At 52.5% G+C, this 18,725-nt stretch overlaps 1 protein-coding gene across 1 annotated transcript; it reads left to right on the top strand.

The window, feature by feature from the left end:
- Positions 1–17,214: 17,214 nt before the first annotated feature.
- Positions 17,215–18,174, top strand: LOC148052419 (olfactory receptor 14J1-like). The gene has a single exon (XM_087730124.1). It carries the CDS (start codon positions 17,215–17,217, stop codon positions 18,172–18,174), a length of 960 nt encoding a protein of 319 aa, XP_087586250.1.
- Positions 18,175–18,725: the final 551 nt, after the last annotated feature.

Below are 18,725 nucleotides of genomic sequence, written 5' to 3'. Positions count from 1 at the left end.
GTTATCCCATCGCTGGCCAGAGCTGTTCTGGGCAGACGCTGGTATCCAGCTGGCAGGAACTGGTGGTGCTCACACCTTGCTGCCAGTGGCCGGAGGGGAGAGAGCCCTTGGGCGGCAGAGAGGATGCGCAGGCAGCTTGGGGTCGCTGAGACCGGCAGACTTTGCCGGGGCTGCAGGCATGCCCTGGCCAGGGTCGGAGCAGCCCCGACTTCACCGCCTGGTCCAGCCCCGTTGTTGTCCTTGATGTTTGAGGACTCTGTGTGACAGCTCGTGGTCAGGGACAGGTGAAAGCTGGACACCCAGCTTGAGGCCGGACAGCTACCTTGAAGGCAGCTGAAATGAAAGGCTGTGAATTTTAGCTCTCTGTGTGTAGTTGTGTTTTAGATACCTTGGTTGTGGCTTTCCTCTTGTTTTGGGGGGCTGTGGGCTCTTCCCTGCCACTTGTGAAAGTGCCCAGAACATGGTTGCAAGAGCTTGGGGTTCATTCCACTGCGTGGGGCTGTTACCCTTAGTGTGTGATGGGGCTGGCATGATGGGACATGCTGCTCCGAAGGGCTCTTTCCCCAGCTGAGTTGGCTGCAGCGTCCTCCTGTCCTCTCTGAAGGAAGTAATTTACCGTCACCTTGCAGTTTGCCCAAAATGAACTGAGTGGAATGTGAACAGGAAGATGACGTGCAATCTCCCAGTCTCTCAGCAGGTCAGGTTTTCCCATCTACTGGTAAACTGGAAAGTGTCCAGGGCTTAAATTTTTTCTGTGAATGACACATTGTTTGGACCAGTGATGAGGTGCACCCCCAAACGCCCAGGCTTTGTTTCTGAGTGTTATTAATGTATTTTGCCTCCTGAAGATACCGTGTTCCTGAGGAGGAACGGTTACTTCTACTTAAACTGACCCCCTTTCTTTCTAAAGAGATGGACCGTGAGACCGTGGAGAAGGAGGCGCTTGAGGAAGGAGGCAGTCCCTCATTGCCAGTCTCTGATGGAAAAACAGGGGCAATTCAACCAACCGGCGTGCCAGGTAATTGCTGCCCCTGGGTCATCCAGTGTCAGATCTCAAAATCCCTGGGTGTCTGCAGGCTCTTCCCCTGCTGCCGGCTACTGCACATGGTGTCAGCAGCTGAACTATGAGTACAGAGCAAGTGTTCTGAAGGGAGCCAGGAGCGGCTCTCTGAGGATGACTGTCGTCTTGGGGGTGTGGAGGTTCTTGCCAGCAGTGTGCCAGAGAGACACCGGTAACCCTCTGTGGATGTGGTGAAGTGCTCGCCTCCCACCGCACCCCTTTCCCAGGAATTTCAGAACCCTGCCATTTTGGGAAGGAGGCCATCTGAACCACGTTCAGTAGACGATGGGAAATGTGACTCTTGATCGAATGGACCTCCCTCAGTACCCGCATCGCAGAGCTTGCCGTGCGTCCCTAGAGGCCCTAGGCCCAAGAGAGGGGGATCCCTGCTGTGAGCTGAGGGGCAAAGGGATTCACTGGCAGATGAGGCACAGGCTTAGAGGGCACCTCTGCCTGCAAGTGGTGCCATGGTGGAGAAAAGGCAAAGGGGGAGAGCAATGTTGAGGTGTCTCGTGAGAGGGCCTGACTCCGTCCCCTCGGGGTGTGGGTGCTGGGCTGGGGAGGGCGAGCTGGGGGTGGCACTCCCTGATGCAGGGGTGGAGAAAGAGAGGCTCCAGAGTGCATTGGTTTGCAATGGCTTTGGGAGTTTCCTTTGTTTCTACTGAAACATTGCAGGCCCAGGATGTTCACTCCTTCAGAGATGCTAACAAAGTGAGAGAGAGCATTTCCTGGCAATGTCAGCCCTCCTGTGAGAGTGCCAGTCGTGCGCAGGACACCCTAACGTGCAGAATTGTTCCTCCAGGTGTGGATGGCAGGAGAAGCTCAAATGCTGTGGATCCCAATGATTTCCAGAAATACTGCATAGAAGGCGCCGTGGCAGTCTTGGGCTCGGTGCTGTTTGGGATGGCATTGTGTGGTGTGATCTGTCTGTGGAGGAAGAGAAAAGGGTGAGTTGTTGGGAGGTTTTTTTGCCAAACTTCTGTAGGAGATGGCTGCTATTGGTCACGAAGCTTTGAGAGTATTCTGGAGTGCCGAGTTCCTTATTGGCTAGACTCGGCTGAGGTTTCTGCTGTAAGCTGCTTTAACTGGCCTCTCAATTCATGGGCATTCTTTTCTGAAACCCCTTCTTACTGTGGCAAGTGTGGGTTACAAGTGACCCTGCCTCGACAAGAGCAGACCCAGCGAGAGACGTAGGCAGAGCAAGGTCAGGAAGTAAAAACAACAAGGGATGACATTGGCATAGAAAGTGAGAACTGCAATAGTCACATCTCCCTACCAGTGAATCCCGCAGCAGAAATCACTGTGTTAGGTGATGCCATAAATCCCAGATGTTCACCGCAGCCAAGGTGTCCCAGCAACGCAGACCGTGGTGACGAACCTTCCCAGCTCTGTGCCTTGCTTTGGAGAAAGAGTCAGTCTGTCCCACCTGCAGCCCAACACTGCCAGTGTGCGCATTCTCAGCACAGGCAGGGCTTTTGTCTGTGCAGGGGTACGTATCCCTCTGGATAGGTCTTGTGAAGAGAGGATGGAGAGCACCTCAGCGAACAGCGAGCCGAGGCTGTCCCCTTGCCTGGTCAGGGATGGGCGTGGAGGCGAGCGCTGGTCCCTGCCAGGCACGCTGAGAAAGGCGACCAGGAGGCTCTCCTGGCCCTGCAGTGCCGTGCCCGGCTTTGGTCCCCTCGGCCTGCCGGGGTCAGGTCTCCTTCCCGGCACATGCAGAGCAGGCAGGTCAGGATGGTCAGGGCTGAGAGGAGACGAGCCATGGGCAGGCGAGCAGAGCCCCAGCCGAGGGGTGCGGGGCGCCCCGTTTTCTGCACAAAGCTCTCCGTGTCCCCAGCTCCCATGTGCAGCCAGGTGCCCAAACCCCACAGGGTGCCCAGCGCTGCCCCGCACCCTGGCACCAACGTGGAACCACAGCTGCAGCGGGGCCTCAGCAGCCTCCTCTCTTCACAGGCGCCTCTCTGCAGCTTCGTGAGCCTGGCCTGACACCAGCAGCCGCCCCACGCGTCCAGACAGCTGTCCCACATGCCCCAGAACCCCTGAGAGCCGGACCTGATGCCAGCAACCACTGCCTGTGCCTGGAAATCCAGCCCACCTGCCACGGAGCACCAAGGATCCAGCCCTCGCCAGCCCGTACAGTGTGTGTCCTGAAGAAAGGCTATTGTTAATAAAAGACAGGTTTGGACCCTGTAAATCAGGCTTTGGACTCTAAAAATGAGGCTTTGGACCTTCAAAAGCAGAACTGGGGTCTTAAAAAGGACGCTCTGCACCCTTTAAATGAGTCCTTGAACCTTAAAAGCGAGGCTTGGAAATATTGCAAATGAGGGTGTGGACCCTGAATATGGGGGCTTGGACCTTAAAAAGGAGGCTTTTAACCCTAGGATCAAAGCTTTGTACTCCAAAAATGAGGTTTGGGGCCCTAAAAATGAGGCTGTGAGCCTTTAAAAGAGGTGTTTGGACCCTAAAAATGGGGGTTTGGACACTCCAGATGTGGCTTGGGCCCTCAAAACGACGGGCTGGATCCTCAAAGTGCCACCTTGGAGCCGGAAATTGAGGCTTTAGAAAGTCAAAATGAGGCTTTGGAGTCTAAAAAAGGAGACTTTGCAATGTGAAACAGAGCCTTTGGACAACTAACATGAGGCTTTGACGTCTAAAACGATGATTTGGAAGCAAAACTAATATTTTGGAAAGTAAATATGAGGCTTTGGACCCTCTAAATGTAGCTTTGGACCCTAAAAGGTGGCTTGCTGCCCTAAAAGTGATGGTGTAAACCGTAAAAAGTAAACTGTGGGCCCCCCAAAAGGCTATGGGTAATAAAGGACAGGTTTGGAACAAAAAAATGATGATCTTGGCCTTCAGAAGGACTCTTTGGGCACTAGAACGGATGGGCTAGACGCTCCAAATGACACTTGTGACCGTGAAAACGAGGGGAACCCATTAGTTCCTCTGTGGCCCCAAGAACTGAAGCTTTGGTCCTGAATATAGGGCTTTGGGCACCCCAGTGAAAGCTTTGAGCTGTCAAAGAGGGCTTTGGAGCCTAAAAATGAGAGTTTGGAGCCTCCAAAGGAGGATTTGAGCCTTCAAAATGGGGCTTGGGAAATGAAATGGAGGTTTTGAACCCTGAAATCAGGTTTGGTGCCCTAAAATGATGCTTTGGTACCACAACCTAAGGCTTTTCACTCTAAACCTGGGTCTTTGGAGGCTTCAAAATGAGGCTTGGGACATGAAACAAATGAGGCTTTGTAGCCTAAATGAGGAGTTTGGACCCTCAAATGAGGCTTTGGACCCACCAAATGAGCATTTGGACTGTCAAAATGAGGCTTTGGTCCCCGTCCAAATTGCAGACTGGATCCTAAAAATGAGGCCGTGGGTCCTGAAAGCGAGGCTTTGGTCCCAGAAAAGGAGGCTTTAGAAGCTAAACCTGAGGGTTTGGGCCCAAAAATGAGCCTTTGGACCCTATGAAGAAGGCTTTGGAGTCTGGGAATGAGGCTTTGGACCTTCAAAGTCAGACCTGGGGACTTAAAAATGACACTGTGGGCCCTTGCAATGAGTCCTTGAATCTTAAAAGTGAGGCTTGGAAATTGTAAATGAGGGTTTGGACCCTGAAAATGAGGGTTTGGACCATCAAAAGGAGGCTTTCAAGCCTAGAATCAAGGTTTTGTACTCTAAAAATGAAGCTTTGAGCCCTAAAAGAGGGGGTTGAACCCTGAAAATGAGGGTTCGGACACTCCAGATGCAACTTGGGCCCTCAAAACAAACAGCTGCATCCTAAAACTGAGCTTTTGGAGCCTGAAATTAGGCTTTGGAAAGTCAAAATGTGGCTTTGGAGTCTAAAAAGGAGATTTGCAAACTGAAAGGGAGCCTTTGGACCATAAAAATGTGGCTTTGGAGCCTAAAAAGAGACTTTGGAGCCTAAAATGAGCCTTTGATCCCTAAAAGTGAGGCTTTGGGCCACAAAACTGAGGCTTTGGATCCTAAGATGAGAGTGTGGACCTTAAAAATGAGGCTTTGGGCCTTAAAATGAGCATTTGGACCATAACAGGAGTGGTTGGATCCTGAAAAGGAGGCTTTGGGCCCTGAAAAGGAGACTTTGGGCTCTGCCATCAGTTTTGGACCTTGAAACTGTCCCTGCTCATGACGCTCAGGGCAGTTTATAGAGTTCTTCATCTGAATGATTCGAGTCCTGTGCCATAGGGAGAACTCCGTCTCTCTCTCCTCCTTCTGCTGTGTTTACGAGATCTCCACTGACGTGGAGATATTGGCCGTTGCCTCATGTTCAGCCCCACGTTGCCTGACAGCATTCAGGGAATCTGCTGACTTTCATGTTCAAATCCAGGCCCACGGAGCTCCATGAGGTGCCAGGGCTTGCAGGGACAGCACAGGACCTCCAGGAAAGCAATTCCCATTCAGGGCGGGTGCGTTACAGCCACCCCAGACGGCATCGCAGAGAGTGGGATTTGGTGCCTGTGTGCCACACACTAATGCCGTCAGTCAGAGGCATCGGCCATCAGGTGCCATCAGAGAGGCAAGCTCTGCCCCTTCTCTACCCAACAGCTGCAGGCATTGCGTGAACTCAAAGCACATCCCACTGGGGTCTTCACTCGCTCCCTTGATGATACAGTCAAGGAACAGACCAATCATTTTCACAGTGTGCCTGGGGACATCTTGTCTTCAAGGACGACGTCCTACAAGCACAGCAACGGTCCTTATCAAAACTGAATTGAAACTTGAAAGGGAATTCAAAGGCACCAAGATGAGCTGCTGGTACTTCAGGAAGAGCTGAAGAAGGCACAGAGATATACTGTGGGACCAGTGCTGAATTTAGAAAGAGTAGGGGTAGGTAGGTCTGAGGTAGTCTATGTCCTCTTTGCCTCAGTTACCACCAGAGAGGTCTCCCAGGCCTTTGTGCTTTGAGGCAGGGCTCAGGGCGGGAAAAACCAGCGGTGGCTGGGGATGCAGCCAGGGCTCACTTGAGCAAACTACACCCTTCCCAGGCCATGGGGCTGGAGGGGCTGCGTCCAAGGGTGCTGAGAGAGGTTTTCACCAGCAGGGGCTGGTCTGTTATGATCCCGGTAAGAAAGGCACTCAGACTCTGGGAGGTATTGAAAGGGTTAAAAACCACAAGAGCAAGAAGGATGTTGTAAATACCTTAGTCCCTTCATTAGATCAGAAGACACCCTGGTGTCATTTAAGGATGTTGTGAATACCTTACGGTTTGATGTGATTTAGGGCGTAGCTAGAAGAACAGTTCTAAGATAAGGGGGGCTCCGGGATAATCTCGCTGCAGACAACTCGGCCTTGGGAGAACGGATGCACGGAACCATGAAGGTAGGAAGAAACAGAAGAATGGCAACAACAGTCTTCAAGGACAACGGCTACGTGATCCTAGGACTGAGTTTGCGCAGAAGCAAGGGTCGATCAGCGAGCAGAGTGAAGAAGACTACGAGCCTTCATCGGAAGACCCCAAAGACCACTTGAAGACCACCCCGAGAGGTGACCGCGCATGCGAATCGGATATTTACATATGCTCATAAGTTCCTGGAAATCTCATGTTTATGTAAATGAATTCCCAGAAATCCTATGAATATGTATGATTGTATCGGATATATTCTCTAAAACTTCCTTACCTCGGTGGAGCACTTGTGGTGGAGAATCCCCAGTGCTGCCCAGCGCTGCAAGAAAGGATACCTGCTTAATAGTGACTTTGTTGCTCTTGAGTTTCATTTCAGGGACTCTCTGGATACTCCGTTTCTCCCTTGGGGAGATTCGGATGGTGAGGAGAAACATCCGTGGATGTTTGTATCAAAACTCTCTACAGAAATCAGAAGCACCACTTAGGACTGGCTTTGGTTAAGATGGCAATTTTATTGTTTCGATCGGACACGTCAACATTTCCTGGTGATGCTGCAAACGTGGCTTACTTGTGAGTCCTCCTCTCCAGAGTTCTCTCTGGATTTCTCTTTCTCCTTCACTTTCTTGCGTTCTTTCTCTTTCAATTTTGGATCACCAGAATGCGCGCTTCTGTCTTTTGCCGCCTTCTTTCGGGCACACTTTCACCCGCCTCTGCACAGGACTGTTTCCTCTTCCTGCGCGTTCGTTTTCCATTTGCCTGGCAGGAGCCTGCAGACTCTGGGTGAACTGGCGCTGGTGGGAGCGCACGTTGTTCAAGTGAGTATTTCCCCGGCTGCTGATCACCTACCGCACCAGGATGCGAGTCTGCTCTGGGGCCGCTCAAGCCGCGCACACCTTCCCCTCCTGCGCTTTTGCCATCACCAGGGCTGTTTCTCTCCCTGTGGGAAGAGCCGCGCAGGTTCCCCCTGCCACGCGCCAGCTGACGGTGAGCGCGCTGCTGCGTTTCCGCGCAGCAAGTGTGCCTCCGCCTGGGAGGCGGACAGTCTGGCTGGCTTCTGTTCGGCTTCTCCCCCTCCTCAGCGTCAGAGCACGCTCTCTTCCTGCCGCAGTGCGGAGGGGGAGTTCCTGCAGAGTCCCACGGTTTTCTCTTCCCTCGCATCCTCTGCACATTTTCTCCACCTTCTTGATTTCTCCGTCCCCCGATGCCTCCAGGAAAGGGACTCTTCAGCACTTGACCCAGCTTGGCCTCGGAAGTGCTCTTTGTCTCTTGGCGTTCATCGCCTGCTCCAGGGGTCAAAGGATGGTGCCTGGAGAAACAACAGGGATCTTAGGCTAGGGTTGTTGCTGCAGCCTCCTCGTGGCTTCAGTCTCCCCCTGTCACGTTCCGGCAGCACTTGATATGACACGCAGAAGACCGAACCAGCACTAGAAACTGGAAATTAGGTCATGCGCTTCCAGCCATGCCTGTCCCTTTCAGAGCAGTGACTCATCTTTAGACCCTCTCGCACCTCCATTTTGCCTCGTTTCGCAGCTAGCCAGTCTCAGGGAGCAGACAGGTAGCAATTTACACAAGCGCAGCTGTTTAATGCCAGACAAGGAGAGAGAAGAAAGGACCTGGCGAACTGCGGAACAGAGAACTCAGCTGGACAAAGAGGCATTCTCTGCTAGGACAGAAAGCAAAACCCACCGGAGGAGAACAACAACAAGAAGATCAGGAACGGGAGAGGGAGTGTATTCTGAGCACCCTTTCACACTTGACAGTACCTGGCATAGAAGAGTAAATAGGCACGCTGGCAGAGTACCGTCTTGATGTCACAAAGACGTACGGAGGCATCATTCATCTCGTACCAACATCCATCGCTGGCCTGCAAAGAAAGGCAAGGCTATCTTCAGATGAACTGCAGGGGTTTTAAAACAAAAACACAGGCTGGACACCGCTGAAGGACACAATACCCCAATGCACATCACCAAGTTGACTTTTACCTTTACGAAGCAGTAATAATGTCCTGTCTGACAGCTGGAACCTTCATGTACCAGGACGGCATACAAGGACTAGAGGAGCGGTTCTCCAGGGGCTTGAGACATGTATGCGCCAAGGTCCAAATATTCCGGGTACTGCACAACCTAAGGAGAGACCAAGAAGACTCAGAAACTACCTTGAGAGTCTTTAGGAAGCAGCCTGAGAAAACCTTGTCACCAAACACAGGCTACAAGTATAGAAATCGATCTTCTTGGCCCATCCAAAGCAGGGGTTGCCATTTCATCATGGAAGTGGCAGAAAACTGTTTGCAGCCAAACCAGCTCTTTAGGAGCACAGGAGGTGCTTATCTTCACATTGGGACTTTCCTCTTACCGCAAGGGAAAGAGCAAGGCGCAGCTATTGCATTGATTTTTTCTTAGACGGCTGCACTCACTCGATAGCCATCGGGCAAGTAGACAGTAACAACTTCCAAAACAGGATTCTCCTTTCGGAGAGGTCTCCTTCCAAGCAGACAAAGTTGCAGTGCACTTGTGGCCATACCTTGCTAATCTTTCTGCCAGAGAAAGCATCGAATCTCTTCAAGCACACTGTCAGGACATTGGAGGAACGATGTATTGTAAGGCTCTTGGATGCAGTGGCCAGCTGTTCACATCTGGAAAACAAGCACAGACCCAGCTGTTGCAACCTGTCTTCTCCCCGCTGCGCCCCCCATCCATGTAGGGTTGAGTTCAGGCTTGTTTTGCCCAACTATCGTATGCCCGCTTGCATTTCAGACCCCTGAAGTCCATATGCTCTCCCTGAAGGCAGCTTTGGGCTAGGGCGGCTCCCTTTGGAGAGCAGCAGTCTGGAGTCTTGACAGTACAAGAACTAGGCATGACGCTGTTGAGAGAGCCAGCGGGGGCTGCTGCTGCTCCGAGGACTGAGGTCTCCTGGACAGAGACGCAAGCATCTAAAAAGCCTTGGAAACAAAACTGTTGATGGCTTTCTTGAGGAAGCTGCTGTTGCCAAATCACTGTCCAGGGCTGCCGCCTTGCTTCGGCTCACCACTGCATATGGGACATGTCTTTTCCCTTCTGGCCATAGGGCTAGTTCAGTGGGCAACTTCATAGCTAGGAAGCTTGAGCACCTCCAGGGCAGACAATGCCAGCAATAAAATTCTCATCCAAGCTTTCCAAGTATTCAGGCAGAAGGGGAAAGAAATACCCATCTTAGAAACAAATGCATTCTTTTCCAAGTTCTGGATGATTCGCGTGGATTAGTTGTAGGGGAAGAAAAAAAAGAAAAAAAAAGCCAAGCTGTCTCATGACTGGGTTTCTCAATTCAGTCCAAACACAACTAGTGCTCCCAGACATGCAATACCCTAACCCAGTATCTGCTAGGAAGGTGGCACTGGCCGAAATCTTACTTGCTACATTTATAGCCCTTTCCACCATCCAGCTGCTCAGGTTTGACAAAGTCTTCCAGAGCTCCAGTGACAGATGAGGTTGCCTGGATGAGGAAGAAAGGAGAGCACTAAGTTCCTGGAAACTCAAAAACCCCAGGAAATAGCTACCCGCGTGGTACCAGCGTTATCCCAATAAACAGCTACCCCTGGGCGGTAGCAGAGTTCCTGTGGTAGGCGTGGTTCAAAATAGCAAAAGCAATCAAACCCATCCCTCCAGCATCAATCAGACGCGTAGTGAGGGAGTCCCAAGCAGGGTGGTGTGACAGTGTCACGATGGCTGTCCATACCTTCCTTACTCTTTGCCCAGCTGACACCCAGCACCCAGCCCAGAGAGACCATTTGCAGGGCTTCCGCAGAAGGAGCACACAAGCCCAGTTCCCTTCCCGTCCACCCCCAAGCTCTTGCCTGGTACCAGCCCACAGCTGGAAGCCAACAGAGTTTACTGGAGATAAACTAGGCCCCCCGCAGGGGCCCTGAAACAGTTGGCACCACCATTTCAAAACATCTCACCTTGATATCCAAAGCAATATCAAGGAATGTCTCGTAGGTGTCGGAAACGGCTTTGCAGCTCAAGCACGTTACTGCAAAAGAAGCAAAGAGAAATGCTTCTCAGGTAGGGAAGGAGAGTAACTGCCCATTTCAAGGACCAACACCTACGCCTTTAGACGCACCGGACCTCCTGCCGCATGCTAGGAGCTGTTTACCACAAAGAGAGGAAGAGCCACGCGTCATTCTAAGGACGGAAATATTTTTAAAAAGTACCTCTGGATCTTAGAAAGCCTCCAAAGACCTGATGAATGAGCGTGCTAGCTTGAGAAGTTGTGTCCCAGCTGGAAAGAAATGGTAATCGGAGCTCAGAAGGTGGAAGGCAGAGAGTGAGCTCTTCCACGAGTTTTCCTTGTTAGGAAAGGGCCGGACAGAGGTTTTCAGTGGCGGTTGTAAAGCAAGGAGTCAAAAGGGCTCGAGAACGTTTCAACGGTCATGTGCTTCTGCTTACTCGCTGCTTCTGCTCAAGCAAGCCCTCTACATGGCATCCACGGTGCAGTAGAAGAATTCATGCGCGTCTTCCTGGGTGCCAAGCTGGAAATGGTCTCCTATTCCGGAGAAAGAAGAAGGTTTTCCCATTGATCTCAGAGAAAAAGGAAAGGCTTACCCTTCTGAAAGCTCTCCTCCTTAACATGAACCCGGCAAAAGCAGTTGGACGCGGGCTTTGTCAGAAATCCAAACTACCTCCAAATGAAACCGTCTGAAATGACTCACGTGGAAGCTCATTGATCACAGGCGTAGGCTCGATGGCACTGCCCGAGCAAGACAGGACCTCCTCGATGTGCACTTCCATGGTACACATCATGCAGAAGCCTTGCTTCGCACCTAAAGAGGGAGGGAAAGAAGGACGGAAGGGAGGAAGCAAGCAAGCGAGCCATCCCGAAGGATACAGACAGGTTGGAGGGATGGACCAACAGGAGCCTCATGGTGTCCAGCAAGGACAGATCCAAAGGTCTGTCCTGGAGTGGACTAAGCCCCTGCAGTGGCATAGGCTCAGGGCTGCTGGCTGGGTTGCAGCTCTGTGTTAAATGCTCTGGTGGTCCCTGGGTTATCTTAGGCCAAAGAAGAGCTATCGGCAAGGAAGGCCAAGAGCCTCCTGGGCTGTATGAGCAGGAGCACAGGCAGGGGAAGTGATTCTCCGCCTCTGCTCAGCACTTGTTAGGCCACATGCAGAATACTTTCTCAGGGTTTGACCCCACACAATGTAAGAGAGGCATTGCCTATGGTGATACAGGGATGTTTCAAGAAGACAGTCAGGCTCATCACTGGGGTGCAAGACAGGAGGACAAGAGGCAATGGGCTGAGACAAGAGAGAGTCAGGTTAGCTAGGGGGAGAAATTTTTGCAACAGGAGGACAGTCAAGCACTGGAAGTTGTTTCCCAGGCTGTGCTCTGGCTCCATCCCTGCAACTTCTCAACACCCAAATGGACCAAACCCCTCAGTAACCTGGTGTGACCCTGCTTGGAGCAGCAAGTTAGTCTAGACACCACCCAAATTCCCTTCCAGCCTGAACAATGCTGTTGTTCCTTCTCCTTCATGTTGTCAATGTTAAGGAATGCACTCAGGGTCTCCCTGACTGTGGAAGTCATTCCCATCCGGGACAAGGCTGCCTCACAGGTACCCCCAGACAGCCCTGATCCCATCCTTTGCTTCACCTTTCATGTCCTGGTTGCCTCTTGCCCTCCTCTCAAGGTCATCTTTTTTACCATCCTCAATACTCCCTGTAAAGAACCCTGTTAGCCCTTTCTGCACTGGCTAGCCTCTTCTGGGTTTGTGCCCTCCTTTGTTGTTTCTGATGTGGGTTTTGTGATGCTTTCTACCTTGGGCAGCCATTCCAGTAAACAAGTCCTGCTTTTTCTTTACCTGTAGTGTCCTGCAATGCCTCGTGCTGTTATCCTGGTAGAAGCACAAATGAGGATGAGCCATCTGCAAACATACCATAAATGCTGGCACAAGAGAGCTCCAGTCCAGAGGGACCCAGGCACACTTGGGGATTTGGCCAAAAAAAACCCCAAAACCCTCCCGAAGATCAAGGAGAAGGGACAAACCCTGCACCAGGGACAGAATAACCCTGCAGCAGTGTGGGCTGCAACCTGACTGGGTGAGGAGTGGCCCTGAGCAAAAGGGCCTGGGCATGACCATGGATGCCATACAAGCCAGTGGTCTCCCAGTTCTGGAGGAATGGGCAGAAGCTGGAGAGGATCGAGACAAGGGCAACAGGGATGGTGTTAGGGGCCTAATTACATGAGCTATGTGGAGACAGTGAGGGAACGGAGACTCTTGAGCCTGCTGCTGAAGGGCGTCCTGAGGAAAACCCAACAGCATCCTACGTCTGCCTGGAGAGATGATGGAAAAAACCTCTCTTGTGCTGTCAGAAATGGTATGGCTTGGGCAACAGCCCCAAACTGCCTCCTGGGAGATAAACACAGGGCAACAGGAAAAGTAATAAAAAACCTAGGAGTGTGGTGCTGCACTGCAGCAGGACACCCAGAGTGCCTCTGTGATCCCCACCCTGGGAGGTTTTCAGGTCTCAGCTCCCAAAAGTGCCACCAGCCTGACCACGGGGTTGGTGGTAGTTACCCTTTGGGCAGGAGGCCAGGCTGGAGACCCCCAGCACTCCCTTTCCCACCCACACTTCCACCAGCAGCCTGTGCCTTGCAGTATGCCCTAGAAGAAGGGATTCAGTTGAAGGTGAGGGTGTCTCTATCAGGCTCAGGGGAAGATTCAGAGAAGAAAGCAGCTCAAGCGATCTCTAGTCCACTGTGCAGCTCCCAGCAAGGCCAGCTCTGAGGTCAGACCAGGTTGCTCCCTAAATGTTGGTATTCATGAAAAGGCTCTAAAGAGGAGCCAGGCATCTAAGCCACGGTTAGAGAATCAGAGACAAGACATTTGACCAGCTCCCTGAAGACAGGTATTGGGAACACCTCCCCTTTTGGTCCTCCACTGGTTTTGGTTGGGATAGAGTTAATTTTAATCATAGCAGCTCGTATGGTTTTATGGTTTGGATTTGTGATGAAAACAGATTGATAACACAACGATGGTTTAGCGATTGCTGAACTGTGCTGACACTGGGTCAAGGCCTTTTCTGTTTCCCAGGCTGCCCTGCCAGTGAGTAGGCTGGGAGTGGGCAAGAAGTTGGGAGGGGACACAGCCAAGACAGCTGGGGGAATCTCAACTTAATTGCGGAAAGGAAGGTTCTCTGCTGCGGATTTCAGGCTTCAGAGATAGGATCTGAAGAGAAGAGCTTTGAACTAGCAAAACTTTTCCATCATTTTGCGTGTGTTGCCTCACTTCCCCGCTTTCACTCATTGGCACCCAGAAGCATCACCTTCTTCAATTTGCTCACCTCTGAAATATAGCCAAGTGATGGGAAGAAAAGAAGAAGAAGGAGAGAGGAGGTCTTTTTCAGTCCGTATATGGCTGAATTTCACAGGTGTAATTCAGGTTAATTTTGCTACAAACCTTGATTGTTTGAAAGCGTTCAAGGGACTCCCCTCCAGCTGCCCACCTTTGGCCCTGGCCTGGTGAGCACCTCCAGGGCCTGGTTCTACAAGCACTGCAGTGCCATGGCTGTGCTGGGCCTTTGTGTATCGGCCGGACCAGGGTGTTGTGCCATTGTGCATCCATAATGGCTCAAGCTGGGAAGTGAGTCTGCGAGTCAGACTCAACAAGGTCCATGGCCAGGCATGGCTGTGCCCATGGCTGTGGCTGGAGACCAGTATGCCCACAGCGTAGCTCAGGTCAGACTGACACTGGATTTCACATCCCTGATCCACTTTTCCCTGTTTGCAAGTACCAGATCCAGGTGAGCATCACCTCTGTTGGCCCATCTGGCAGCTGGGCTAAGAAGCTGGCCCCAGGAACCAGAAGAAACCTCTGGGACTGTTTGCACCCTGCAGTTTCGCCTTCTCGTGAGCGTCAGGGTGATTAGAGTCCCCGGGGGTGATGTGGGGTCAATGGACTTCCTCCCATTGCTTAAGTAAGACTTTGTCCTCTTCCTCACCTGCTTCCAGCTATTTAGCTCCTACTACAATGTCTCCCTAACTGGTCTCTCCTGTGACCCCCACCCACAAGAGCTCACCCAATCTGCTGCCCATCCCATAGGGGACCTCCATCCATCCAGGCAGCTCCCTCCCACTGAGGGCATCCCCCTCCTGATCTTCCCCAGCTGTCTCCTCTGAACAGCCTCTATCCATGCATCACAGAACCTTAAGGTTTCTGACCTGCCCCACCACACCTCAGCAGGTATTTACATCAATGTCACAGCTCTGTGACAGCACACAGGGCTCCAGCTCCTCCTGTCTGTGCCCCAGGCTGAGGCCATTGGTGCACATTTGGGCTGCAGCCCCTCAGCTTGGTGCCACCAGGGCCAACCTCAGACTTGTCAGAGATCTTGCGCCCAAGATCCTGTGCAAGCAAAGACTTTGCTTCAGAGCAGAGACATGCTGGCGTGGATGGCAGATGGCAATGTGAGGATGAAATGAGGGGCCCACAAGGTGAGCAAACCCTGTGCTCCCCAATGCCAGAGAGAAACATGTTTGGACTGTGCGGCCCTGGCAGGAGAGGGCTTTGCTGTCTGCAATGTCACTGCAGCCCAGAGAGGCTGTGGTGGAGGTGAAGCTGATCGCCAAGAAGGACAGGTTGCTGCTGAAAATATCCTTGCCTGTGGACATCCTGTTATCCAGGCACGCTGTGAAAATCATTCACCTGTTCCTTGATTGTACCATCAAGGAGGTGAACAAAGGATGGGGGTAAGAAGATTCAGCAGCATTTGAAAGTGTTGGCACATGAGTGGAGACCCTGCTGTGGTGTGCCTCGTACTCATGCACTGCCCCATGCATCTAACGGCTAGACGTGGGACAGGCACTGCTTCCCTGCAGTGGTGGCATTCAGTAGCTTGCTCCTAAGCCCCAAATCTGTCTGAGATGCCATTAGAAGTGTCTGTTAGTGACCAGCTCTGAACGGGGATTGCTGTCCGATAGGTCCTAAGACGCCCTCGTCAGATGCCCTTGTGCTGGGCAGCTTTGGCATCTGAGCTAGCACCACAGGCCGGTATTTGGCCATTAAAGTGAGCAGCTGCCCTGTCCCTGTCTGGGTGACTGGTCTCATACCCGAACAAAAAAAGGCGATTCTTAGACCTAACTCTGACAGAAATGACACAGCTGGAAAGGAGTGTCTCTCCCCAGCTGAGAGGGGGAACATGAGTGATTCCTTCAGCCTGTTTCACAGCAGGTTCCCCTGGAGCCCCAGGGACACCTGGAGGGAGCCCAGAGGGGCAGAGAAAGCGCTGCCTTGGGCTGGGCCTCTGCTGCTGAGCTGGGCTGGGCTCCTGGGCTGGAGGGAGCTGCTGGCAAGTGGGCAGCCCTGCAGAGAGACAGCTCTGCCCAGGAGCAGCTCCTCTGCAAAGCGCAGCAGGGCTGAGGGCACTGCCTGCAGGCACCGAGGGGTGAGGAGCCAGGCAGAGAGAGGTTAAAGGCAGACGTGAGTGGGAAGGTGCACAGAGCTCACGGGAGCAGAAATCTCCACAGCCCTTGACACGGTAAGGCTCTGGCTGCAGGGCAATGCACTTGAGTATCCTGGAGGGATCTCCTAGAGTTGGCACATCCCATGGTTGGTGCAGTGGAGAGGGGTGTCCTCCAGAGCAGTGATTCTGTGCTGGGGCAGGGACCCTGCCGCCTGCCAGTGTCAGCTCTCAGCCTGCCCAGGGAGCTCCCCACAGGAATCTAGGGAGAAGCTGTGGGTGGAAGCAGCAACCCTCGTCAGGTTCTGCTGTTGAGAGGGTGCTGCATGGGCCAGGGCTGCTCACAGCTCCAGATCATCCCCAGGACATTTGCAGAGGGTCCTTTTGAAGAAGGACATTGAGGCAGCATTTACCCGAAGGAGAAGGTGGCTGGGTGGGCAGTGGGAGATGAGAATTTCCTTCTGCCTTGTGGAAAAGGCATGGAGACCCCAGTTCTGATTAGCACTTGTCTGAGCTGCTCCTCAGCCCCTGCAGGCACAGAGATGCCCCTGGACAGTGCCCTGCTGCCAGGAGGGGTCTGCAGGGCAGAGCTGAGCACACAGTGGGGGGGACTGGCTGTTTGAGCAGGGACAGGGAGGAGATGTGGGGACAGAGAACCAGCCCCTGGCAGGAACAGCTCCAGGCACCAGAGACGTGGGCAAGGACGCAAAGGGATCTGCTCCCAGAAGCGCCATGGGAAGGTGGGGATTCAGGCACCTCTCTGCCATCCCCTGCACTGCAGATGCCTTCCCTGGAGCAACTCCCTGGTCTCCTCTCCCACCCAGAAGAGCCTCTGTCCCTATGGCCCCAGGGTCCAGGGCAGGAGTTACCTCCTCCACAGCTGGACCTCCAGAAAAGAAGCACATGGGTCCTACAATTAATATTGATGTGTGCTTGTGTCTGTGAGGTGGAGAGCACAGCTGGGTATGGAGAAGGCTTCCCTGCATGCCTCTCTGCCTTCCTCTCCTTGCTTCGTTTTTTTTTTTTTTTTTTTGGAGCGTAGCAGTATCCTTCCTTAATTCCCTCCCTGTCAGTGATGCTCTTGTTCTCTGGGGTTGAGGTGGGGCTGCAGGCCAGCTTCTCTTCTAACTATGACTGGGGGTCCTTCAATGGAGGTGTCTTCATGGGAACTAGGTGCCCAAGCTGTATTTACAACTGTGAGGCACCATGTCATTCAGTTGACAGGGTTGGGGACTGAGCTGACTCGTTCCTCATTCAGCTCAGGGAGGGGGATTTCAATGAGAAATTGTACGGGATTTTCGAGAGAAGATTCTCCTAACTTGTCGCTGTCTATTCCTTTTTGGACAGTGCCCAATGCCCAGGGGAAGCAAATGCCCAATGACAGCTCCATCACCCAGTTCCTCCTCCTGGCATTGGCAGACACACGGGAGCTGCAGCTCTTGCACTTCTGGCTCTTCCTGGCCATCTACCTGGCTGCCCTCCTGGGCAACGGCCTCATCATCACCGCCATAGCCTGCGACCACTGCCTCCACACCCCCATGTACTTCTTCCTCCTCAACCTCTCCCTCCTTGACCTGGCCTCCATCTCCACCACTCTCCCCAAAGCCATGGCCAATTCCCTGTGGGACACCAGGGCCATCTCCTACTTGGGATGTGCTGCACAGCTCTTTTTTTTAATCTTCTTCATTTCAGCAGAGTATTGTCTCCTAACTGTCATGTCCTATGACCGCTATGTGGCCATCTGCAAACCCCTGCACTACAGGACCCTCCTGGGCAGCAGAGCTTGTGTCCACATGGCAGCAGCTGCCTGGGGCACTGGGTTTCTCAACTCTCTCCTGCACACGGCCAATACATTTTCCCTACCCCTCTGCCAAGGCAATGTCCTGGACCAGTTCTTCTGTGAGATCCCTCAGATCCTCAAGCTCTCCTGCTCAGATGCCGACCTCAGGGAAGTGGGGCTTCTTGTGGTTAGTGCCTGTTTAGTCTTTGGGTGTTATGTTTTCATTGTGGTGTCCTATGTGCAGATCTTCAGGGCTGTGCTGAGGATCCCCTCTGAGCAGGGACGGCACAAAGCCTTTTCCACGTGCCTCCCTCACCTGGCTGTGGTCTCCCTCTTTGTCAGCACTGTAATGTTTGCCTACCTGAAGTCCCCCTCCATCTCCTCCCAATCCCCGGATCTGTTGATGGCAGTGCTGTACTCAGTGGTGTCTCCAGCAATGAACCCGCTCATCTACAGCATGAGGAACCAGGAGCTCAAAGACGTCTTGAGGAAAGTGATTTCAAGGGCTTTTTTCTGGAGGCATAAACTTCCCTTCTGTCTCCACAAATAACTCCCACGGTAAACCATTCTAGGACTTCACTTTGTGAGGTTTTCTGTTATCATTAACATCACTATGTTTATAACTATAATTATCATTATCATCATTATCATTATTGCTTCATTGCGCTTTCTCTGTCTTGCCTGTAGCACGTATTTATGTATGGCTACCACTGGGTCAGTGCTGACTCTCTCATAGCAGCTCTTTAATAAATGGCTTCTCCCCAGTGCAGTGCCTGAAGCCTCGACTTCTCTTCCAAAGCTGTTGCCAAGAGTGGTCATGAGCAACTGCACCCCAAAAGCGCCTTTTGCTCCCTGGACTCAGGAGCAAAGAGCTCAATGTCATGTTGTGACCTGTTAGAGAGCAAGGTTTGGATTCAAGTTTCTAGTTACAGTGGAGATGGTGAATGGTCACCGAGGTACATATGCAGGGCTGTCCCACGTGGGGGACACATCCCAGGGCTTCCAGATATGGCAGGCGATGTCCTTAAGGATGGGAGTCTGGAGTTGCCTGGGGAGCCTGGGGCATCTCCCTGGACAGCGTGTGCTTGGGGTGGGCAGTGA

The sequence above is a fragment of the Nipponia nippon genome, unplaced genomic scaffold, assembly GCF_047370975.1.
Source record: "Nipponia nippon isolate SJK-2023a ecotype South Korea unplaced genomic scaffold, ASM4737097v1 scaffold_48, whole genome shotgun sequence".
Taxonomy (NCBI): Eukaryota; Metazoa; Chordata; class Aves; order Pelecaniformes; family Threskiornithidae; genus Nipponia; species Nipponia nippon.
Note: the sequence above shows the minus strand (reverse complement) of the source record. Positions and strands in the feature narration are given on the sequence as shown.

Excerpts from the sequence above, each read along its gene's own strand:
- LOC148052419 (XM_087730124.1), top strand. The coding sequence starts at position 17,215 with ATGCCCAATGACAGCTCCATCACCCAGTTCCTCCTCCTGGCATTGGCA.